At 41.1% G+C, this 24826-nt stretch overlaps 2 protein-coding genes across 2 annotated transcripts; both read left to right on the top strand.

The window, feature by feature from the left end:
- The first annotated feature begins 1517 nt into the window (after nt 1–1517).
- Nucleotides 1518–9251, top strand: LOC114548627 (microfibril-associated glycoprotein 4-like). The gene is made up of 6 exons (XM_028568616.1): nt 1518–1564; nt 3068–3223; nt 3460–3498; nt 4426–4522; nt 4704–4871; nt 8922–9251. The coding sequence occupies exons 1-6, from the start codon at nt 1559–1561 to the stop codon at nt 9173–9175; spliced, it is 720 nt and encodes a 239-aa protein (XP_028424417.1). The 5' UTR covers nt 1518–1558; the 3' UTR covers nt 9176–9251.
- Nucleotides 9252–18406: 9155 nt separating this feature from the next.
- LOC114548626 (microfibril-associated glycoprotein 4) lies at nt 18407–24204 on the top strand. The gene is made up of 6 exons (XM_028568615.1): nt 18407–18566; nt 20111–20266; nt 20977–21015; nt 21370–21466; nt 21538–21705; nt 23868–24204. The coding sequence occupies exons 1-6, from the start codon at nt 18561–18563 to the stop codon at nt 24119–24121; spliced, it is 720 nt and encodes a 239-aa protein (XP_028424416.1). The 5' UTR covers nt 18407–18560; the 3' UTR covers nt 24122–24204.
- The last annotated feature ends 622 nt before the right edge of the window (nt 24205–24826 follow it).

Raw genomic sequence — 24826 nt, 5'->3', positions numbered from 1 at the left:
ACAGCTCCACCTCCCGCACCAGCTCTGGTTCCTTTCCTGCCACAAAGGAAATATTTCATGTCCCTAGAGCCAGTCCTCAGATGCCAGGGATCTGCATGCCTAGGTTCACGCAAGTTTCCATGTTGAAGGCAAGGGACAGCAGCTTCTTCCTGGTCAATTCATGGAGTCTGCAAATGTCTCTTGGCCTGGCCCCTCCCCTGGGAGATACAACTCATTCCACTACTCAGGTATGAGGAAATCTCGGAACAAGTGACGTTTGTCAAGATCAAGTGTTTTCACCTAAGGGAAAACAGACACTCTCCATTTCTGATGTCAAAGAAACACAATACTTTTCCTCAAGAACATTTCCTTTTCTGACACAATGTCCACCTTTTCCAGAGTCCACGCGTCATGTAGTCATGAGACTAACAATAATGAATTTGCATATCGTAACATAAAATTGCGATGTTTACACAATAGTCAGTCCAGCATTGCATGATAGGAAGCATGGGCCATCACTATACACATGCTGGGCAGAGCTGTGCATCCAGTTAGCGTGCATTCAGCTCAGCTAGTGGCTGATTTGTGCTTTGTTGGTATTCAACAATGAAGAACACATTTTGGAACAATTTGACTGTTTATTTAGCCGGCCCTATATCTCCCCACTACTGTGGGTGGTGACAAAAGAGAGCACTTCGACTGATTCTTGTCACTTATTGCATCACTGCAGCACACTGCTCCGCCAGTTCCAAAATGTGAATAAATGATGATGATGATACATGTGAATTAGAATACTTTATTGATGCCCTCAGGGAAATTATTTAGTAGTCAAATGCTTTTGGCGGAAAAATAGACTGGAAACATAAATAAACGCTTCAGTTCAAGTCACAGTTACAACCGTAAGACACAACTGAGTGGAGACTGAACAGATTAACACGACTCGCATGTATACAGATACAATGATGTTCGACTAAAAACAAAATTCTGACCCTATCCAGTCTACGTGCACATGGTGGATGGGTACGATTGAAACATCTATTTACATTGATGCAATAAAGGGGCATTTGCTGGGATACAGGGATCCGCAACTTAGAAGGAAAGTGGGACAGGGCTGTAAACTGTGGGGCCACATGGCTCCTTGCCCCCCCCCTACTTCTTGGGCCAACGATGAAATGACAGGATATGATATACTATAGCATCCAACCAGGAGACATTAACATTACTTAATATTAATATTGATTTGTGATTTTGTATGTACTTAGTCTTAAGCTAAACACACAAAAGGCAATTTTGGCCAACACTATTATCAAGCTATGGCTGTATTAATGCCGACAGATTGTATATTTTATATAACTGATTCATAACTGATGCTGGACAGTCACTTACAAATCTGGTAAGTCTTCTTTGTTTGTTGTGATTGAAAAGTGATGAAGTAGAACTGTCCCCTTTTTAATCTGCACTAAAATAAAGTATTGAACACTAAAGTTTTAATAAATTTTTGGCATATAAACAGCTCATCAGAGATCCAGAAGGACTGACATCAGGATTTTTAAAGCCTCACCCCAGCAGAACTCTGACAATGAAGGTATATTTAATAATCTGCTGTATGCACAGGCTGCAGATTTTGTCTATAGAATTTAAATTTACTGGTGATGGGGACATAACCTGCTGATGTTGTTTCACTTGTGTATGAATTAATGCAATTTATTTTGTAGCCTTAAGATGTTTTTTTAATTTAACAGTAATATCATATCTTTGAAAATGTAACTGTAACATTTACTCAGATTACATTTTTAACAGGCCTACTTTTACACAAATACTTTTGCTTGACTACATTATTCTAGTACTCCACCATTAGGTTCATTTAAATCTGCAGGTTAAAATGTCGAAACAGTCCAAAAGGTTCAAACCAGTGGTGTAGTCTACGTGATAAGCAGGTATATGCCATATACCCTCTAGGAAAAGTCAAGGATTGATACGTAACAACATCGTTGTGACAGAACATTCTCACTTTCATTCATAAATTCACCCCGTCTGTGTTGTGAAGCAATGACATTTGGATCTTTGGGGCTTCCGTGGCCGTGCCCTGGATCTGACGCGACGTTACTTTTAAAGTTACTAAGCAACAACAAGTTGTTTGGTGGTCATTCTTTACGCGGTCTTTCATTTCTCGCAACTGGTAGAGTTTGAACGTTTTAAAGTAATGAGATATGAAACGTAAATAGACCCAAATAACAGTAGTTCAGTGTATTCAAACGTTACTGTTACCTGGTAAGTGACAGTAGCTTATATGATATTGAGACAATGTTTATATTTCCTTGTTTGAGATGAGAGAGAGATGGTGAGAAGAACTCGTGGCCTTGTGGACTGAAAGTCAGGCTAGGGAGTTTAAAAACTGCATCCTTGGTTAGTGTAAGGACAAGTTAGGTAAATATCAGCACACACATGCAAAGCTGATATAAGCAATGGAAATTCATAAGGTCAATAATTATGCAAATTAGAGTAAATTCTTAAATCTTAAATGTGCATTACTTTACACAATTACATTACTATATGGTTAGTTATCAATGGTCAGATAATTAACTAAAATAGATTGGAGCTTTTTTCTCTTTTCGTCTGCTTTTTATGCATTTGTCAGCCATGGTGTTGAAGATTGTACATTTAGTTAATTTAGTAAATGTAGGCCCTGTTCAGCAGATGTTATTGCTAATAGATACAAAACTTGTATGATCATTGATGCTAATTATTAATCATGGTTTTGTGTGGCATTGTAGGGGTGTCGATTAAATGGCTCATTTGTGTGATGTCCTGCTGTGTTCAGGTTTGGTTGCGTTTCTCAAAAAGTTAAATCTGTCTCAACTTTAAGTGTTGTTTTTCCAGGGCTTTGAAATAAACGGCATCAATACTAAAACGTCTGTTGTCTGTGTACAGTTCGTATTTGGAAATGTCACAGGTTAAAGTGTATGTCGTTCTGGGACAGGCGAATATGAGGCTGGGAGGGGAAAATCACAGTATACTCACTACAAAAAAATAGACCACACCACTGGTTCAAACCTTACTCCATGTCAACATAACATCTCTCTTCCAGCTGGTTTCAGTCGCCGTCCTGCTCCTGGCTCCAATGTTGACCAGCTGCTACCCTACCGTTCTGCCCAAAGACTGCAGTGACATCAATAATAATCCAGATACCCGAATCACTGGAGTGTACACCATCTATCCAATCAGATCCATTTCTCCTGTCCAGGTACACTTCATCCTCTCAAGGACACAGGTTGACCTTTAGATAATACAAGTGTTAAATGTGAAGATCATCTCTGACAAGAACACAGTTACAATTTCTGTCCAATGATTCTGATACAACAGATATAAGTAGTTGTATTTGTAGTAGTATGTATACTACTTGTTACACCCTGTGTGAATATACTGTATGAAGTGTTTCAGCTGGATCACATTTCCTTATGGTTGTGTATTTGTGTGTAGGTGTACTGCGACATGGACTCAGAAGGAGGAAGGTGGACGGTAAGTTTTTACTGAAGTCAAGTTAAAGTCACAGCTGAGTCTTGGTTCTCTGAATGTTCTCTGAGGTTCTCTTCAATCAGTTATATATATTCACATATTCCACGTGCACATGGAGTGATACTCCCATAGTCAGGGGACCTGAAATACGTAGCTACTGCTTGCAGACTCATTGACAAAATTGCAAGACCATACCCTGATGCTTAAAAGAAGACACAAGAGGCAGAAGGTTTCTTTTAAGTCAGTTCACTGCAAGGCTTATTCAAGAAGAACAAAACCATTGCAAGAGGCAAAGGCCAAAGATGCCACTCAGGTTGCTACTAGGGCAGAGTTGTATGTGCCTACTGCAACATCTTCACAGTGTCTAGTCCAAACATAGTCAAGGGTTCAATTGGTAGCTTCAATTAATAATTAAAACCTGCAATAACTGTTTTGTTTTGGCCATGTGTCGCCAGCAGAAACAAGCAATGACATATCATCACCTTTTTCAATTTGATATGTTGAACTTGTTTGAAAACATTATTTTCACATCTAGCAGTTACTGGGCAACATAGTCATCCTTCATTATCATTAGATCCCTAAAATCAGATGGGAGGGGCATCTTCCCATTCTCCTGTAACTGAACTGTTGCTTTCTGCCTTTCTTTAACTCCTCTTAAAGCAGAAAGTTTAGAGAATAACATGGAAATGATTATGCAGATTGTCACACTGATTGACATAGAGATAAAAGTGCAGGTGTTTAATCAGTAGTCCATATGGTGCGGCCAGGCATACCCCTAGTAACAGTGTGGAGAGATACTGTATGATACCTTAGTGAGCACATTATTTTATTGGACTGTTAAAAGAAAACAAAATAATTCCCAAAGATGTAAAATAACAGTGAAGCCTTGCTGTCTGTGAACTTGATCTGTCAGATATCTTTTGTTTCCAGGTAATACAGACGAGGATCAACGGCTCTGTGAACTTCTACAGGGGCTGGGATCAATACAAGATTGGCTTTGGTAACCCTGCTGGAGAGTACTGGCTCGGTGAGAAATTAATCCAAACTAACAGTCATGAATACATGAAACTCACTGTTCATTTAGTACTTAAGGTCAAAAACTTCACATGCAACAATCAATGTCAGAGAATATTTTTACTAAATTACCTACAGGTCTCTAGAAATATTAACGTTTGTGTGTGTGTGTGTGTGTGTGTGTGTGTCTGTAGGTCTTGAGAACATTTACCAATTGACACGCAATCGAAAGTCTGAGCTGCTGGTCCAAATGGAGGACTTTGAAGGAAACAAAGCGTTCGCTCGTTACACCTCATTCTTTATCGATGCTGAGTGTGATGGATACAAATTGAATGTTTCTGGATTCATCAATGGAGGAGCTGGTGAGGTTTCCACAATATCTAAAGACAGACATTGCAAATTAGCTTAAGGTATAAAGGTACAAACTCTAAACAGCAGGAAATTAAGTACTCAGCTACAAATAAGCCAAATTTACAAAGATCTACAAATTTACAAAGATCCAGGGTACAAGCGGCTGAAATATATAGGGTGAGAAACATGTGAGTGCAATTTATTTAAATTTCTAGGGAGGTGTTATATCGGGGAAGACCCAAGGACAGGTGGAGGGATTATATCTCCACCTGGCTTGGGGAAGCCTAAGGATCCCCAGTTGGAAGCTGGTTAATGTTGCTCGGGAAAGGGAAGTTTGGGGTCCCCTGTGGGGGAACCCGACACGGATAAGCGGACGAAGATGGATGGATGGATGGATGGATACATATCAATCAGTGAATTTATTTAAATTTCTTATATAGCATCATCTTCTTTAAGGTGCAGTTGGAAGAGAGGTATAAGCTGTCCTGATGTCAATCAGGAGCTCTCTGAACTTCTTTTAATCAGGTATAAGGTGTTCAGGATTTTTTGTAGTTGGTTTGCTTGTCTTTACATTTGGTATCATGCTGACAACCAGTGCTCTATTTTGATTAATGAGCTCTTCCACTGATTCAGCCATTGTGTTTAGTTTGAGATCTAGTAAATGTTGAATTCTCTAAAAGCCTTTTTCCATCTTGGCCAGACACCAGGGTGTCAGGGTGCTGGGGGCCACCTTTAGCCGGTTTGTGTCAGCAGTCGGTAAACGTGTAGTTACTTTGATCATCTTTCTGTGGGCATCAGTTTTTGTGTGAGACATGTATCTTCTTGGTAAAGCCTTCTTAGTCAAGCAAGAAGAGTTTCCTCTATGTCAGAACAGAACTAAAGATAAGGGTTTAATGTGGAGATTGGTTCCCTTGGTCTGTCCCCTATGCCGCCTTAAACAGAAGTCCAATCGGATCTGTTTCTCTGATTTTCAGTTTCCAGATGGAGATAACACTAAAAGCTTGAAGACTGGTGTTATAGTAGATTATTTGGGCTGTCCTCACACTAATGACTGATTGACAGTTGCACGAACAGAGGTGGAAAGTAACGAAATACATTTACTCACGTTCCTGTATTGAGTAGTTTTGTTGTGTATTTTGTATTTTTCAAGTAGTTTATAAATTCTGTAATTTAAATGTACTTGATTATGTTTTCAGTGAAGTATTGTATTTAGCTACATTACAAATCCCATCCGTTACAGAGTAAAAAACAAACTTTGACTAACGAAAACCGAAAGGAAGAAAAAAAATTGCACCCGGAACCACTACAGTGATGAATGATCAGCATCTAGGCCAGGCCCGGATTGGCTAATCGGGAGCACTGAGTTTTTTGGTTTTGAGGGCCAGGTTCTGCCGATCTACCCCGTGTTTGCTTTCCTTTGCCACCTAAAGAACTGCAAAAAGTTATGGAAGGTTCTCACTGATACAAATGCACTTAAAGGAGAACTCCGGGCAAGTTTTCCGTTAATCTTGATTGCTATACGTATATGAGTACTGCCGATAGCAAAAAAAACGAGCCGAATCAGCCAGGCTCCGGTAATAATCATCACGCAGCAGTTCCATGTGTATTTGTAGCATATATATCCATTTTGTGTGCTGTCGTTGGTGAATATGAGTCTCTGCAGTGGCGAATTGTGTGGTAGTTTCCTTAGCCAGACTAGCAGCCCTGACCGGCATCCAGCTTCTACTTCCACCCCGCATCCCTCGCCTGCCGCACCGACAACAATCCACAGGCGCCCGCTGGTCTGGTGGAGGTCCTCCAGGCGAAATTTTGAAGTTTATTCCCCCCTCAAAAATAGGTAATTGAGCACTGTAGTGGTTATGATCATATCAGTGACTATGTAACTAAATGGAAACAGACCAAATTATGCTGTTTCTTGTAAAGTAGCATTACAGAAGGCTGTAGTCTTGCGCTGAAGTCCCGTGGGAATTCAGTTGTAGCAGGAAAAGGTAAACAGCAGTGTGCAGATCAGAGGTTAGTGTGAGAAGAGTGAAGAGCGGAGGTGTTCACAAGGGAAGAAACTTGGGGTAACGTAACTATTGAGCTAGAGCTAGCCTTCAGTAACGCTATTATACTGCACAAGAAACAGGCATCATTTGGTCTGTTTCCATGTAGTTACATAGTCACTGATAGGACCACTACAGTGCTCAATTACCTATTTTTGAGGGGGGAATAAACTTCAAAATTTCGCTGCAAAAGCATGAACTGTCCTCTGGAGGACCTCCACCAGACCAGCGGGCGCCTGTGGATTGTTGTCGGTGCGGCAGGCGAGGGAGGCGGGGAGGAAGTAGAAGCTGGATGCCGGTCGGGGCTGCTAGCCTGGCTAAGGAAACTACCACACAATTTGCCACTGCAGAGACTCATATTCACCAACGACAGCACACAAAATGGATATATATGCTACAAATACACATGGAACTGCTGCGTGATGATTATTACCGGAGCCTGGCTGAACACACTCACTCATCCCAGATGGCAGCTAGCAGCTAAGAGGGTAGGTGAATTTAAACAATGGCTAAGTTGCTAAATGTATCTTGTTGTCATGTGAGGGCCCTATTCATGTTGCACAGATATTTTAATTGCATTTTGTGTCTGTTAAGAGGCACAAAGGAACTCTTTATCTTATGCCCCCATAACTGCCGTTTTAGCTGAGTGGGAGCTCTCGGCATTAGCTGCAGCAGCTCCGTGTTGCTAGCACCGATTCGGCTCGTTTTTTTTGCTATCGGCAGTACTCATATACGTATAGCAATCAAGATTAACGGAAAACTTGCCCGGAGTTCTCCTTTAAGGTTACATGTAATGGCACTGAAATAGTGTCTCAGAAAAGTGTTACATACCTGGGGTTAACATTAGACCAGTCATTAACCTGTAAATCTATTGCTGATAAAATATTATCCAAATGTGTCGGTAAACTGAAATTCCTGTATCGCAGGACAAGGCATCTAGATTATTCTATCAAGAAATTACTGGTTATATCATTGATTCATGGTCATTTCGATTATGCATGTTCTGCTTGGTACTGTGGATTATCAGTTAAAATTAAAAATAGACTGCAAGTGATGCAAAATAATGTTATCCGCTACTTGTTAAATGCACCACCCCGGACTCATATTGGTAGAGATGCTTTTAAAAGGGTAGGGTTGCTGCCAGTTCATGTTGTAGTGGAGCAGTTAAAGTTGAATCATATGTATAATGTTATAAATGGCTCTGCTCCCAAATATTTACATTCCCATATAAAAATGGTTCATACACAATTAATCACAATATTAGGGCCAGTGTCCATTCTTGTAAAGTGCCCAGAGTCAACAATGCAGCTAGAAGTTCGTTTTTTTTATACAGGTATAACAATGACGAATAATCTGCCACTTTCCCTCAAAATTGTAAATACCAGGGGAGCTTTTAGACACAAAGTAAAGGTATTTTTATGGAATAGAATGGAATATGGAATGGGTTAGAGTAGACTGATTATTTTATGTGATTTATGATTCTCTGATTTTAGAATGCTTTCAAACCTTGGATGATTTGTATTTTATGTTATTGTCTTTGACCTGAAATAGGTCTTTGTTATGTGTTGTATGTTTTAACACCATGGACCATGTTGGAAATAAGTGTTTACACTTTAACATGCTATCCTTTGGATTATGTTGTTTGTCAAATCCAAAATAAATCAAATTAAATAAAAAAATAATTAGTATGTAATTCATTTATTAATGATTTCTCCTAGCTGGTTTAACCTCTCTGCTTGCTAACTAGTTCACCTGCACTCAGTAGCATCATGAGGTGTTCAAGCGTTATAGCTGACTCAATCTGTGGATTTAATATTTTAATTAAACAATAATAAGTATTAAATGTCACCAGTCCAGTGTTGAGTGTAAGGTTAGTTTAGTAGTTGTGTTATTTAGTAATACTTACTGTAGGTAGAAAGTAGACTGTGGTTATACTGGGCAAATAAATACACTTTAAAAATTATATCATCGTTGGTTGTATCATAATGTTGTGATTATACACTTGTGTTTCTGTAGGAGACTCCCTGAGTTTTCACAATGGGATGAAGTTCACCACCTTCGACAAAGACCAGGACACCTGGGGAGGAAACTGTGCAAAATATGGCCTGGGGGCGTTCTGGTACAGAGACTGTAACAATGCCAATCCAAACGGGATATATGGTTGGGGGGCTGACAGCCCTGTCAGTGATGCTGGAGTGGATTGGGTCACTTGGAAAGGTCGTAACTACTCCCTGAAGTTCATCAGCATGATGATCCGTCCTGTGGTGTAGTTCTCCAGGACCAACGTACAGCAGAATATCAGCTCATCTCTTCTGATTTCTTTCTCTTTCTCTCATTAAGCATTTCATCTCAAGTCTTATCTTCCTGAAACTGGGCACCAGCACAAGAAAACCAACTGATGTCTGTAAATCTTGTTACCGTCTGTGATGGTTTAAATCAGTCGCAGCTCGCTGCAACGTGGAAGAAAAGTCAGATGTGTCTCCAGTTGGGCAGCTGCAGCAGGAAAGTAGGGCCCATAATCTTTAAATGGAAACACATATATAGTCTGATCAGCTGTTAATCACTGCATGAACTGATAACAAGAGTCTAAAAGAGAGACAGAAGTAAAGAAAATGAAAAGTATAAAAAGATCTTTGCAGTTCAGGACAGCCAGTTGATGTTTGGTGGAGGTTTGAAACTCTAATATGAATCTTTATCTGCTGTACGGTGACAATAAATAAGAAGCTGAGCATTAAGATGATCTCATGTCTTCACTTTGTCTTCTATGGAGGATATTTTTATTCATAATTAAAATTAAAAGGAGAACATGAACAAAGATCAAATTACAAATATGATTATACTATACTAGTGGGAATAATCACTGTAAAATGAAAAAGCAAAGTTAAAAAGTAAAAAAATTATTTGAAACTATTAAATGACAATGATAAAAGTGAGGAATTTAAAATTAAAGTTTTTTTATTTTAGATAACATTTTGATGTCATGAACCCCGCCTCTTGAGTCTGTTTTCTGCCTGAGTTTCCTGAATGCACTCCGTCTGGTTACCTAGCTATGAGGCTAGGTGGGAGATCCTACAACTACACACACCTGCGTTTCATCAGCAATCTGAAATCTGCACACCTGGTCCTGATCATCAACTCTTCACCATAAAAGCTGTGACCTGACATTCATTCCCTGCTGGATCGTTAGCCAAACCAGTATGTTGTGCCTGCGTATCAGCTTTAGTCTTGTAAGAGTTAGTTTTGCTGTTCAGTTATTTTTCCTGTTGCTAATCTGCCTCAGTTTCCTCTGTCTGCAGTTGTTCTACCGGGAAATTAATTCCACCTCTGCCTGGCCGTCTACTTCTCCAGAAACAACGTCGGATTTACTCATTCCCTCCAACCAACTCGCTCCCACTCTCTGCCCCGTCATCTGGATTAAAAATAAATACTCATCTTTAATCCACCTACCTTGTCCTGGTCTGCTTCAGGGTTCAAATCTAGTAAATCGTGACATTTGATGACTATAACCTTTTTTATGACTTTTCGACATACCATACTATGACAATTTTTCAAGATTTTTGACATACTATAAAATAGTCATAGTATAATATCAGTGGATCTCAACCTTTTTTGGGCCAGCGCCCCACTATCCATTATCCAGGTCCCTAACTGCCACCCATCAAATAAGATGTAGGCTAATTGCCCCGAATATTATTGATTACGCCCTAATATTAGGCCTGTTATTGTTACTACTGTTATAAAAAATAATCAAAAAATCATGTCATTGAATGACAAACAACATTTATTAGTTGCCCAGCTATCAAAAAAGCAATGTGAATAGAAAATATATTAAAAGGTGTATAAAACAATGCAACCATTTGACATTCAATTTAAATTAGGTAACAGTAGTCAATCAGAAACAGCTAGCAATGTAACATTCAAATCTATTTTTCATTTAAAACTAAATCTATAATCAAATTGTTCCAACGCAAAACAAGCTGGCACTTATCAAGGGGTAAAAGCTGAATTTTACTTTCGAAGGACATAAGTTTAAAACCGTTGAAATTTAGTGAGAGCCCTGCTTTAATTATTTTTGCACAGAACTTTTACTCAGCAATGATTTGAAAGACTGTCAAATTGAAGATTGAAACCATAATTTGAATTACACTACTGAATAACATTAACATAAACAAGCTCACCCAGTGAAAAGAGATAATAAAGAATACATGACAGGACTTCACATGATAACATTTTTGGTGGATCCTTACGAACTAAAGGCATATAAATAATTGAGGAATCGACAATTATTCACTTAATGATGCTTCAAAGTTATGAAGCTGCCACTTTTTTGGTCTCATGTACCATGCTGGTTGTTTTTGAAATTATACTCTGTGTTTCCGTAAAATTAACTGAACAACCTAAATATGTAGACTCTAACGATCATAATGAGGTGCAGCATGCATATGTTGACAAAAGTTTAAACATAAAATAATGCAGCTCAAGTTGGCATCGGGTGGTGGTAGACTCACCTGCAGACACACGAGGCCAGTGACAGGCGATTAATTCAGACTCTACTTTTATTTGAAGTTTTATGATGCTTAGTAGAGTAAATGTTTGCTATCGCCTGTCTTGCGAGTGAATAGCAGAAAAAAAACTTTTGGAGAAACGCAACACCACATCGCGCTGCATTTTGAGGAAGTGTGAGAATCCTGTCCAGTAAACATTAGTCTATATCCTTCACGTTCCACTTCCGGGATTGCTCCAGTGCTGCAGAAAATTCCGCCGGATGCATGTATTTTCCGTCCCTTTCCGCTTTCTATGTATTGGCGTTCTAACCTCTGGTGGATTTGTGAGGACTTTGGTTAACTGCTCCTCAGATTTCTGCAGGGTAAATCCAGACAGCTAGCTAGACTATCTGTCCAATCTGAGTTTTCTCTCGCATGACTATTTTGCAGCAGCTCGGTGCTGAGTTTAACACCACCAAGGACGATTCTCCTGTTTTTACGCGTGAGCTGTCTAGCCAATCAGCACGTTGCCCACTGACCATCCGATCAGAGGAGAAATCAAACTGACCAATCAGGAAGCAAAAGCTTACTGATCTTTTTACTCCATCCGTCTGGAACATGCTGGAATCAACACGGAGAAGCCGAGCTGAGTCTTCTTGGAAACAGGTGGGTTAAGTACACGTGTTAGCACAGAAATGTCAGTAAAGTTTTTAAAATCGTAATCAAGTACTTATATCAAGACAACTGTCTGTGTATCCGTCTGTGTACCCCTGGGGTTACTTAACCTACAACTTTATTAGTGTGGTACATACATATGCTTCACTAAGCTAATACAGTACAGCATACAAGTAGGGGTGACCCATACTTGGTTAGTTCTAAGACAAAATATATAAAGTAATAACATTTGTTATATGAAGCAAGGAAAACAAAACAAGAGAAAAGCAAACAAGACAATTTATTAGTAAGTGTTAAGACGAAGACGCAATTCACCATCACACTCTACTGGACTAATACGGTACAGCATGCAGTCAGAGGGGGTTGCACGTTTGGTTAGCTCTGAGCCACACCTTTACCTGGCTCTTAAAGGTGGCCAAAGTGGGACATTCCCTTATAGTTGGGGGTAGTGTGTTCCATAATGCACTACCTTTAATAGATAGTGCATTATGGCTAAAAGAAGTTTTTCTAAAAGGAAGCTCACAGTCCCTGTTTACAACAGCTCTAGTAATCCGCATCTGTCTGTATTTAATAAATTCTTGCAATGGCGGTGGTGCCAAGCCATGCAGTACTTTATAAACTAAGCATAATGAGGAAAATTTACAAAAATTATCAAAAGTTAGTAAGTTGTATTTCTCTAAGATTTTGCAATGATGATAAGAAAAAGGTTTTTTATCTAGAGTTTTGAGTGCTTTTTTGTACAAAAGCTCAACTGGTTTTAGGATAGTAGAACCCGACATAGACCAGCTGGTGATGCAATAGTTCGGATGTGAAAATATAATTGAGTGCACTAGAGCAGCCGTATCTGACAGAGATCCTCTAATTTGCTTAAAATTACAAAGACTGAATTTAATTCTGTTGGAAATCATTTTAACATGATGTTTGAAAGAAAGTTTGGAATCTATAATCACGCCCAAGTATTTAAACTCATTAACAACTTCCAACTCCTCTGTTCCCAAAAACACCCCAGATTGAGAAGGCGTAATGGTAGAAGGCTGCTTCGACGAATATAGATAGTTTGCGATAGATGCAGATAACTGTCAGCGACATCTCCCTCGAGAGATGTTTACACCAATGCATTCTAGTGTGATGTTACTGGGCCATTTAATCTGATTGCATTTCAAGTTATTCTTAACATACATGAGAACACCCCCACCCCTACCCTGACCCCTATCTTTCCTAAAAGTTCTGTACTCTGGTAGTGACACAGCAGCCTCAGGTGAGGAGCTGGTAAACCACATTTCAGATAAACCCATAAAATCGATATTAGAATTACATAACAAATGTTCAATCTGTTCACGTTTTGGAACCAAGCTGCGAACATTTAAATGACCCCCAAATAACCCCCCCCTTTTTATATACTGGATCCCAAATAGTCCTAGCCTGATTAAGTGTCCTGAATAATTTAAATCGTTTGTGTTTTCTGAATACTGGGTTACGAATCTTACATGTGGTAGGGTAAGGGAACTGTTCTTTTGTACCGGGCGTTTTGGTGGTGATGGCATCAGGTAGAGTTGACACCAGTGATGACATCAGGTAGGAGTTCTATTAGTTAGACCACACAAAACTAAATGTCCAGTTTGGTTTGAAGTTCTGTTGACCAACCTATTCACTGTGTCCTTTTTGGGGAAAACATAGTGCAGACAGAGATGGAAAGCCACTCACCACTCAAATCCCATCAACCAGGGGTGATGATTAGGTTGCCACACAGTTGAAACCAGATATTTACATACACTTCAGAAAAAAACACGAAAACCTTTATTTCTTTACTGTCATACATTAAATCAGAGTAAACTTTTTCTGTTTTAGATCAATAAATATTAATATATTTTTTGCCTTTGTGAAATGTCAGAATCGAGCGAGGGAGAATTTTTATGTATTTTTTTTTATCACTTTCATCAAAGTCAAAAGTATACATATACTAAGTTTATTGTGTCTTTCAACAAAAAGAAAACTCCAGATGATTCCATTTTGAGCTTAAGAAGCTTCTGATAGATTAATTGATTCCATTTGAGTTAATTGGTGGCACACATGTGGATGCATATTAAGACACACGTCAAACACAGAGCCTCTTTCTTTGAAATCATGGGAAAATCAAGAGAAATCAACCAAGACATCAGGAAAAGAATTGTGGACCTCCACATGTGTGGCTCATCGTTAGGTGCAATTTCCAGCCTGAAGGTCCCACGTTCATCTGTTCAGACAATAATACGCAAGTATAAAAAACATGGGAATGTACAACCATCATACCGCTCAGGAAGGAGACGGAGTCCCAGAAAAGAACATATTTTGGTGCGAAATGTGCGAATCTATCCCAGGACAACAGCAAAAGACCTTGAGAAGATGCAAGGTATTGAAGTGGCCATCACAAAACCCTGATCTCAATCCCATAGAACATTTGTGGGCGGCACTGAAAAGGCGAGTGCGAGCAAGAAGGCCTACAAACCTGACCCAGTTACACCAGTTCTGTCAAGAGGAGTGGGCCAAAATTCCAGAAAACTACTGTAGAAAGCTTGTGGAAGGAAACCCAAAACGTTTGGCCCAAGTGAAACAGTTTCGGGGCAATTCTACCAAATACTAAGGAAGTGTATGTATACTTCTGACTTTGATGAAAGTAATAAAATAAACGCATAAAAATTCTCCCTCGCTCGATTCTGACATTTAACAAATGCAAAAAATATGTTAATATGTATTGATCTAAAACAGAAAAAGTTTACTCTGATTTAATGTATGACAGTAAAGAAATAAAAGTTTTTGTTTTTTTCTGAAGTGTATGTAAATATCTGGTTTCAACTGTAAATATAGGCATATATATATATTTATATATATAATTATTTATAATTATGGTAGGCCTACAGTGGCTGATATACTTTAAAATAACCTTAACCTTTATTATTTACAGCCCATACATGATAATGTCCAGCGCACTTATTTATTCATTAGGTTCTTTTTTTTTTGGGGTGAGCACGCCAAAATTGTTGCTGCATACCTTTCTGAAACTGGGTAGTTGCGCCCCTGCGTACTTAAATGTAGCATACATTAGTCTCCATTGCCAGACCTATCTCCACAGTGCTGTGTTGTCTAATGTTACCTTGAAGCCATAAATGCTGTCATGAATGGCATTGGTTTATGCTACATGCTTGTCCTTATTCAAATAAACATTAAAATAAAATACAATGAATTTAAAAAGTATTGACGAACAGGATTGTGAGAGTGTCAGAAAGTCAAGCATTCTTGCAGGTGATGTCATTCTTCCCAACACCTTCTGATAGCCGACAGGCAACAGGTTCAGTATTTTTGCTGTTCTCTTAATCCTCAAATTGGTTATTCAGAGCATCAGTCTCATTACGTTACATTTAATTTTGCTGACACTTTTATCCATAATGGAGACACATGGAGAGGCGTGATTAGGAGGAACGGCCTCCCTGATGTAAACCAGAGTGGTTGTTGGACTTCTTCTTCTTCATGGATTGTCTATAACGAACACCATGTTCGAACATAGGGATGCTCATAAGTGTACTTGGTACCAGAGCACCCTAGGCCAAAGGTCAATGATCGATTTATAATCATTTCATCTGATCTGAGGCCGTATGTTTTGGACACTCGGGTGAAGAGAGGGGCAGAGCTGTCAACTGATCACCATCTGGTGGTAAATTGGGTCAGGGGGTGGGGGAAGACTCTGGACAGACCTGGTAAGCCCAAACGGGTAGTGCGGGTAAATTGGGAACGTCTGGGGGAGGCCCCTGTCTGACAGACTTTCAACTCACACCTCTGGCAGAGCTTTTCGTGCATCCCTGTGGAGGCTGGGGGCATTGAACCCGAGTGGACAATGTTCAAAGTTTCCATTGCTGAAGCTGCGGCGAGGAGCTGTGGTCTTAGGGTCTTAGGTGCCTCAAGGGGCGGTAACCCACGAACACCGTGGTGGACACCAGTGGTCAGGGAAGCCGTCCGACTGAAGGAGTCTTTCCGGGATCTGTTATCCCAGAGGACTCCGGAGGCAGTTGCAGGGTACCGAAGGGCCCGAAGGGCTGCAGCCTCTGCCGTGAGAGAGGCAAAGCAGCGGGTGTGGGAGAAGTTTGGAGAAGACATGGAGAAGGACTTTCGGTCGGCACCAAGGTGCTTCTGGAAAACTGTTTGCCACCTCAGGAGTGGGAAGCGGGGAACCATCCAAGCTGTGTACAGTAAGGATGGGACACTATTGACCTCAACTGAGGAGGTAATAGGGCGGTGGAAGGAGCACTTTGAGGAACTCCTGAATCCGACTAATACGCCCTGTATGGTAGAGGCAGAGCTGGAGGATTATGGGGGATCGTTGTCAATATCCCAGGCGGAAGTCACTGATGTAGTCAAACAACTCCACATTGGCAAAGCCCCGGGGATTGATGAGATCCGTCCAGAAATCCTAAAGGCTCTGGGTGTGGAGGGCCTGTCCTGGTTGACACGCCTCTTCAACATTGCGTTGAAGTCTGGGACAGTGCCAAAGGAGTGGCAGACCGGGGTGGTGGTTCCACTTTTTAAAAAGGGGGACCAGAGGGTGTGTGCCAATTACAGGGGTCTCACACTTCTCAGCCTCCCTGGTAAAGTCTACTCCAAGGAGCTGGAAAGGAGGGTTCGGCCGATAGTCGAACCTCGGGTTTAAGAGGAACAATGCGGATTCCGTCCTGGTCGTGGAACAACGGACCAGCTCTTCACTCTCGCAAGGATCCTGGAGGGAGCCTGGGAGTATGCCCAACCGGTCTACATGTATTTTGTGGATCTGGAGAAGGCGTATGACCGGGTCCCCCGGGAGATACTGTGGCAGGTGCTGCGGGAGTATGGGGTGAGGGGGTCTCTACTCAGGGCCATCCAATCTCTGTACGACCAAAGTGAGAGCTGTGTCCGGGTTCTCGGCAGTAAGTCGGACTCCTTTCAGGTGAGGGTTGGCCTCCGCCAGGGCTGCGCTTTGTCACCAATCCTGTTTGTAACATTTATGGACAGGATATCGAGGCGTAGTCGGGGTGGGGAGGGGTTGCAGTTCGGAGGGCTAGGGATCTCATCGCTGCTTTTTGCAGATGATGTGGTCCTGATGGCATCATCGGCCTGTGACCTTCAGCACTCACTGGATCGGTTCGCAGCCGAGAGTGAAGCAGTTGGAATAAGGATCAGCACCTCTAAATCTGAGGCCATGGTTCTCAGCAGGAAACCAATGGAATGCCTACTCCAGGTGGGGAATGAGTCCTTACCCCAAGTGAAGGAGTTTAAGTACCTTGGGGTGTTGTTCGCGAGTGAGGGGACAATGGAGCGGGAGATTGGTCGGAGAATCGGCGCAGCGGGTGCGGTATTACATTCAATCTATCGCACCGCCAGGACGAAAAGAGAGCTGAGCCAGAAGGCAAAGCTCTCGATCTACCGGTCAGTTTTCGTTCCTACCCTCACCTATGGTCATGAAGGCTGGGTCATGACCGAAAGAACGAGATCCAGGGTACAAGAGGCCGAAATGGGTTTCGTCAGGAGGGTGGCTGGCGTCTCCCTTAGAGATAGGGTGAGAAGCTCAGTCATCCGTGAGGAGCTCGGAGTAGAGCCGCTGCTCCTTTGCGTCGAAAGGAGCCAGTTGAGGTGGTTCGGGCATCTGGTAAGGATGCCCCCTGGGCGCCTCCCTAGGGAGGTGTTCCAGGCACGTCCAGCTGGGAGGAGGCCTCGGGGAAGACCCAGGACTAGGTGGAGGGATTATATCTCCAACCTGGCCTGGGAACGCCTCGGGATCCCCCAGTCGGAGCTGGATAATGTGGCTCGGAAAGGGAAGTTAGGGGTCCCCTGCTGGAGCTGTTCCCCGCGACCCGATACCGGATAAGCGGACGAAGATGGATGGATGGATCCAAAGTGACTTACAATAACTGCATTTAACCATGAAGAAAAAAAACTACAAACAGCAGGAATCGAGGAAAAGAACATTAGTTTCAAATAAGCCAAACTACAAATAGCCACATGTAAGTGCAACATAGTAGTGCAATTTAAAAAATAAATTTAAGAGGGAAAAAGGTGTCAACATGTATGAGAAAAGTGTCGAAAATGTGTGCCAAAATGCATCACAAAAAGAAAGAAAACTGTTCTCAAGTGTTCATTCTGCAGCAAAGTTTAATTTCACATTTCTCTTTCACCCCCACACACACACACACACACACACACACACACACACACACACACACACATTCCTGAGCAGCAGCAGTCTGTTTACTGGAAGTTACATCATCATGGAGAAATGTGTTGGGTGCAGATATTAACCCTGCAGAGCTATACTCTCAGCACAGTGGGGGAAGAGCTTCATCACAGCCCCCCCTGCTAACGCTAACCCTTAAGGGTATAAATAAGAGGGAGAGACACCATGAGACACTAGAGATATCAGAGACATCAAAGACAACAGAGCATCCAAACACACTGACATCAGGATCTTCATCTTCAGTTCAGCTGAAGTCTGACCATGAAGGTAAGTTTGTAACTTTATATATCTGATGGTTTGTCTAATTGTTAATCAGTAGTTTCAGTATGTTAACAGGTTCAGCCCAAGCAAATTTTAATAATTTGTGGCCTCAGAATTTGGACAGGGAAAGCAAAAGTCTTCATCTTGCTTTACGGAGTATTCTAGCTCTGCATGAGATACCAAAGCAGGGGGAGAACCCAGTGGAAAAACCCACATAGAGTATGATGTCAGCACAGTTTGTTTTCAAATTAGCACGTACCAAAATGAGAATGAGTCAATGAAAGCAGAGTCTCCCTGATCCTGCTGCAGAGGCCAAAGTCAGAAATTTTTTCTTGATCAAACTAAATGACAACATCAGGGGTCTCATTTATAAAACTGTGCGTAGGATCCTTACTATAAGTGTACATGCGCCCAAAAGCCCAAATTGGCGTACGCCGAAAAAAAGTCAGATTTATAAAACTGTGCGTACGCACACCTGTAAGCAATGTTCCCTTTATAAATCACAGGTTGACTACAAGTGTGCGTACGTGGATCAACCTGTCACGTTGCCCTCTCTACTGGACCCAATTCAGTACATAGACCCAAGAGCTTTAGCTATATTACTATTACAGCTATATTAGGGAATTTAAATCGGCATATGAGCCAGTCATCGTCATGGTCCCTGAAGTCTCTTTTTCTCCTGATTCTTCCATTCCGGTCCTCCTGCAGGGCCAGCAGGGCCATCATGCAGCATTACGCACGAGCTCACCGCAGTATTTATATGTTTAGTCTACAACAATTTGTCATTGTTAACACCTTGCTAAAATCACAGCATCAACTAGTGGTATCCCCCCCCCTAGATACAATTTGAAATCAAAATGTAATAGGCAAACACACTTTTCTTCATGCAGGGTTTGTTATAAACAGTATTAAATTTTAGACCGATAACAAGGACATAGAGCATAACGAGAGAGAGCTTATGGCTGACATTTGATGATATATGCACAGTTTTAAAGACAGATATTTAGTTATTTACACTGTGTTGTGCAGTTATCTAATGCTAGGGTATTTGATGCTATCCTGTATTCCATGCAGTCGGGCCATCTCCTCCTCCTGCGCTCCGTAGCGGACAATGTGACGGCGAGACAGCGCTGATTAAATATTAAGAACAAGTTTTTATTTAAGATTTGAGGTGTTTATGGAACAATTATCACTCAGTACAAGCGCAAATAACACTGCTGGATTTAATCTTCATATGGTGTGAAGAAATGTGCGTGAGGTATTATTTTTTAATACTTAAACATATTAAGAGTAGCCTAACCCTTATTCCCACATGTATTTCCTGCAGTCTGACTTCAGTTCACCACCTCACCATCTGCGTCGCCAATTCCTATTTTGTCTCCAAAATGTGCGTACGCATGGGTCAGAGTTTGCGTGGAGGACCGCACATTCTCCCATCAAGTTTGTTTTTTATAAATCACAACCTTTGCGTGGGAAGTGGCGTACTAGCGTTTTCAGCCCCATTTTGTGCGTACGCCACGTTTATAAATGAGACCCCTGTTCTGTTCCAGCTGGTTTCAGTTGTCCTTGTCCTGCTGGCTCCACTGTTGACCAGTTGCCACCCGCTCGTTCTGCCTTTGGACTGCAGTGACATTCATAATAATGAGAACAGCCGACCCAGTGGAGTGTACACCATCTATCCCATCGGAGCCACGTCTGCTGTCCAGGTACACTTCATCCTCTCTGGGACGCAGGCTGAACTTCAGATGATAATAATGTGAAGAGTTACAAGATGCTTCTGATACAACAGATTAAGGCTGGATTAAAAAAAAGATTTCCCCAATCAAATCGATCTTTATTTAAATGTTCCAACAATCATTTCATTAAATCCTGAGGTTCATCTTTTAAGAGGCTCTGTCCAGAATCGATCCGTCTGTATCATATGAAACTAGAAGACCATTGGCACCAACTATGTCATGCTAGCTTGTTGGGAAGGGGCCGGGGTTAAAAACCGATGGCGAGGGAAAAACTGGCATGGCCATTTTTAAAAGGGGTCATTTGGAATCTCACCTAAATATATCTAGGACATCCTACCTCATTAACATATGGACACAGAAATACAAAAAATAAATTATAATAATAAATTTAAAGCATTAATTACTTTATTTATTCTTTTATTTATTTATGCATTTATTTTTGCATTCATATATTTTTTGCTTTATTACTGCATATATCTTTTAATTTATTTATCTATTCCTGTATTTATTTATGTATTTATTTATTTAATTATTGAGACTTAATTCATGTACCGTTCTCCATGTGGCTTCACTTTTCAAACCCGGAATAATAATGGACAAAATAATGGACAGTCCATAATTTTTACAGTCTATGGTTTACCCCCACAATCACATTAACTAATACCTGTGTTTGTGTGTAGGTGTACTGTGGCATGGATTCAGAAGGAGGACATTGGACGGTGAGTATTTTAATTGAAGTCAACACTTCCTGTAGTTTGTTCACAATAAATCACATTCCAGTAAAAATCTTGTTGTTGTAAGTTTATTTGATTAGGACAACGCACATTAATGAACATTTCTGTAAATGCGCCAGTGTTAGCCAGTCAGCAAATTTTCAACTGTAGTTGGGTGGGAAGAAATCGGAGCAACTGAGAAAACCCACGCAAGCACGGGGAGAACATACAAACTCCACACAGAAAGGCCCAGAACAACCTGGATTTGAACCCAGAACCTTCTTGCTGTGAGGCAGAAGTGCTAACCACTGAGCAACCATGTGTGCTGAGCTAGTTAACCCCCCATCCCTTTCCCCCCAGGTGTTCCAGAGGAGGATGGACGGCACGGTGAACTTCTACAGGGGCTGGGATCAATACAAGACCGGCTTTGGTATCGCTGCTGGAGAGTACTGGCTCGGTGAGAAATGAAACCAAACTAACAGTCATGTCTTCATGAAACTGTTTCTAAATGTTTATGTTTGTTTTCAGGTCTCGAGTCTCTCTACCACCTGACTCAGAGGAAAAGGTACGAGCTGCTGGTCGACATGGAGGACTTTGAAGGAAACAAAGTGTTCGCTCGTTACTCCTCATTCTCCATCGATGCTGAGTCCTCCGGATACACACTGCATGTTTCTGTTTTCACTGATGGAGGAGCAGGTGAGGTTTCCACATTAAGGACGAGAATTTCAGCCATTAATGTTGTGGAGTGTGACATTGGTTCATGCTACATACTCCCTTCCAATACAACTAAACAAAGTTAAATATGTTTTAATGAAGAAATTTAAGAGCAAACAAACATTGTCAGTGATTTGAGTGTTTAGCAGGTTTAGTGCTGGGTATCGTATCCTGAAATTTTTATGGTAACGACCAAATTACAACAGTAATACAGATGACCAATTCACGTTAAATCAAACAGTGGCAAATTTCTGTACCTGAATTCAGGTGAGCTCAACCTCGTCTGTCCTCACTGAGGTTCAGACGGACGAAAATACGACTCTTTGTTCAAGTCACGGGGAGTCATGTCAATGCCGATAAAGCGGTCGCGATTGCAGTTACACTTTTCAAAACTTCACGCAGCAATATAATATCATGGTGAGGGGAAACGGGTCGCGGTGTGGTTAAACTTCCTCTGAGACAGACAGGCAGACCAGGGTTCTCTATTCCCTGGTGACTGACTGACAGGCTGGAGGTTGTAAGGCAACTTTATGTTTCTATAAAGGTAGTACATTTCAGTAAAAGGCTTTACATAACACAGTAAAAATAAATTGAAACAGTCATGAAAAATTTAAATTAAAAAGGCTAAAACAGATAAGATACAAAGAATAAAAGTTACAGTGTAGTTAAGAAATTAATTAATATTTGATTTAATAGGTTGTAGGAACGGGAGAGGGAGGGGTTTATTTTGTGTGGAGTGTAAAATGTTTTTAATAAATAAAATGTTCAGAGTAAAAAGGATGAATGAACTGAAATGTTTATTCTATTACGGATTGATGGGTTAGGTGGAAGTACCGAAAAAAGTGATATAGCGGACTCAATAGTTCTATTTAGTTCAATAGTTGTATTATTTATTAATACGTACTGTAGGTAGAGAAGTAGACTGTGGTTATACTGGGCAAATAAATATACTTTTAAAATATACAGTACAGGCCAAAAGTTTGGACACACCTTCTCATTCAATGCGTTTTCTTTATTTTCATGACAATTTACATTGTAGATTCTCACTGATGCATCAAAATTATGAATGAACACATATGGAATTATGTACTTAACAAAAAAGAGTGAAATAACTGAAAACATGTCTTATATTTTAGATTCCTCAAAGTAGCCACCCTTTGCTTTTTTGATAGCGCTGCAAACCCTTGGTGTTCTCTCAATGAGCTTCATGAGGTAGTCACCTGAAATGAGGTAGTCACCTCACAGGTGTGCCTTGTCAGGGTAAATTAGTGGAATTTTTTCCCTTATTAATGGGGTTGGGACCATCAGTTGTGTTGTGCAGAAGTCAGGTTGATACACAGCCGACAGCCCTATTGGACAACTGTTAGAATTCATATTATGGCAAGAACCAATCAGCTAAGTAAAGAGAAACGAGTGGCCATCATTACTTTAACAAATGAAGGTCAGTCAGTCCGGAAAATTGCGAAAACTTTGAATGTGTTCCCAAGTGCAGTCGCAAAAACCATCAAGCGCTACAACGAAACTGGCTCACATGAGGACCGCCCCAGGAAAGGAAGACCAAGAGTCACCTCTGCTGCTGAGGATAAGTTCATCCGAGTCACCAGCCTCAGATATCGCAAGTTAACAGCAGCTCAGATTAGAGACCAGATGAATGCCACACAGAGTTCTAGCAGCAGACACATCTCTAGAACAACTGTTAAGAGGAGACTGAATCAAGCCTTCATGGTCAAGTAGCTGCTAGGAAACCACTGCTAAGGAGAGGCAACAAGCAGAAGAGATTTGTTTGGGCCAAGAAACACAAGGAATGGACATTAGACCAGTGGAAATCTGTGCTTTGGTCTGATGAGTCCACATTTGAGATCTTTGGTTCTTTGTGCGATGCAGAAAAGGTGAACGGATGGATTCTACATGCCTGGTTCCCACCGTGAAGCATGGAGGAGGAGGTGTGATGGTGTGGGGGGGCTTTGCTGGTGACACTGTTGGGGATTTATTCCAAATTGAAGGCACACTGAACCAGCATGGCTACCACAGCATCCTGCAGCGACATGCCATCCCATCCGGTTTGCGTTTAGTTGGACCATCATTTATTTTTCAACAATTTTTCATCCTAATGTTTTGATTATACACTTGTTGTGTTTCTGTAGGAGACGCTCTGAGTCGTCACAATGGAATGAAGTTCACCACCTTCGACAAAGACCAGGACACCTCTGCAGGGAACTGTGCCAGATCATTCCTGGGGGCGTTCTGGTATGCCGCCTGTCACAATACAAATCCAAACGGCATTTATCGTTGGGGGGCTGACAGCACTGTCTATGCTGTTGGAGTGGAATGGAACACTTGGAAAGGTCATGACTACTCCCTGAAGACCATCAGCATGAAGATCCGTCCTGTGCAGTAGTTCTCCAGGACAGACATCCAGCAGAATATCCGCACATCTCTTCTGATTTATTTATCTTTCTCTCATTAATTATTTAATTTCACAACAGGTCTTATTTTCCTGAAACTGGGCACAGCACAAGTAAACCAACTGATGTCTGTATATCTTGTTACCGTCTGTGATGGTTTAAATCAGTCGCAGCTCGCTGCAACGTGGAAGAAAAGTCAGATGTGTCACCAGTTGGGCGGCTGCAGCAGGAAAGTAGGGCCCATAATCTTTAAATGGAAACACATATATAGTCTGATCAGGTGATAATCACTGCATGAACTGATAACACAAGTCTAAAAGAGAGACAGAAGTAAAGAAAATGAAAAATATAAAAAGATCTTTGTAGTTCAGGACAGCCAGTTGATGTTTGGTGGAGGTTAGAAACTCTAATGTGAATCTTTATCTGCTGTACGGTGACAATAAATAAGAAGCTGAGCAATTTGCAGTTGTCAAAACTTACAGCAATAGCCACAGACGGTGCACCAGCTAATTTATGAGCTGCAAATGGCCTTGTTGGGCTGTGTAAAGCTGACGACCGTTTCCTGGATTTTTGGACATTTCACTGTATCATCCATCAAGAGCATGTGGTGTCTAAGAAGCTGAACTTGGACCAGGTCATGAAACCAGTGCTAGAAATTGTGAATTTTATTCGCACGCATGCTCTCAATCACAGACAGT

This window comes from Perca flavescens, chromosome 21, assembly GCF_004354835.1.
Source record: "Perca flavescens isolate YP-PL-M2 chromosome 21, PFLA_1.0, whole genome shotgun sequence".
NCBI classification, from domain to species: domain Eukaryota; kingdom Metazoa; phylum Chordata; class Actinopteri; order Perciformes; family Percidae; genus Perca; species Perca flavescens.
This window is presented reverse-complemented; position numbering and strand designations above follow the sequence as displayed.

Bases quoted from the DNA above. Each gene is read 5' to 3' on its own strand.
- LOC114548627 (XM_028568616.1), top strand. The intron at 3,224-3,459 runs GTACACTTCATC...ATTTGTGTGTAG, and splicing joins GATCCATTTCTCCTGTCCAG to GTGTACTGCGACATGGACTC. The intron at 4,523-4,703 runs GTGAGAAATTAA...GTGTGTCTGTAG, and splicing joins TGCTGGAGAGTACTGGCTCG to GTCTTGAGAACATTTACCAA.
- LOC114548626 (XM_028568615.1), top strand. The intron at 20,267-20,976 runs GTACACTTCATC...GTTTGTGTGTAG, and splicing joins GAGCCACGTCTGCTGTCCAG to GTGTACTGTGGCATGGATTC. The intron at 21,706-23,867 runs GTGAGGTTTCCA...GTGTTTCTGTAG, and splicing joins TTTCACTGATGGAGGAGCAG to GAGACGCTCTGAGTCGTCAC.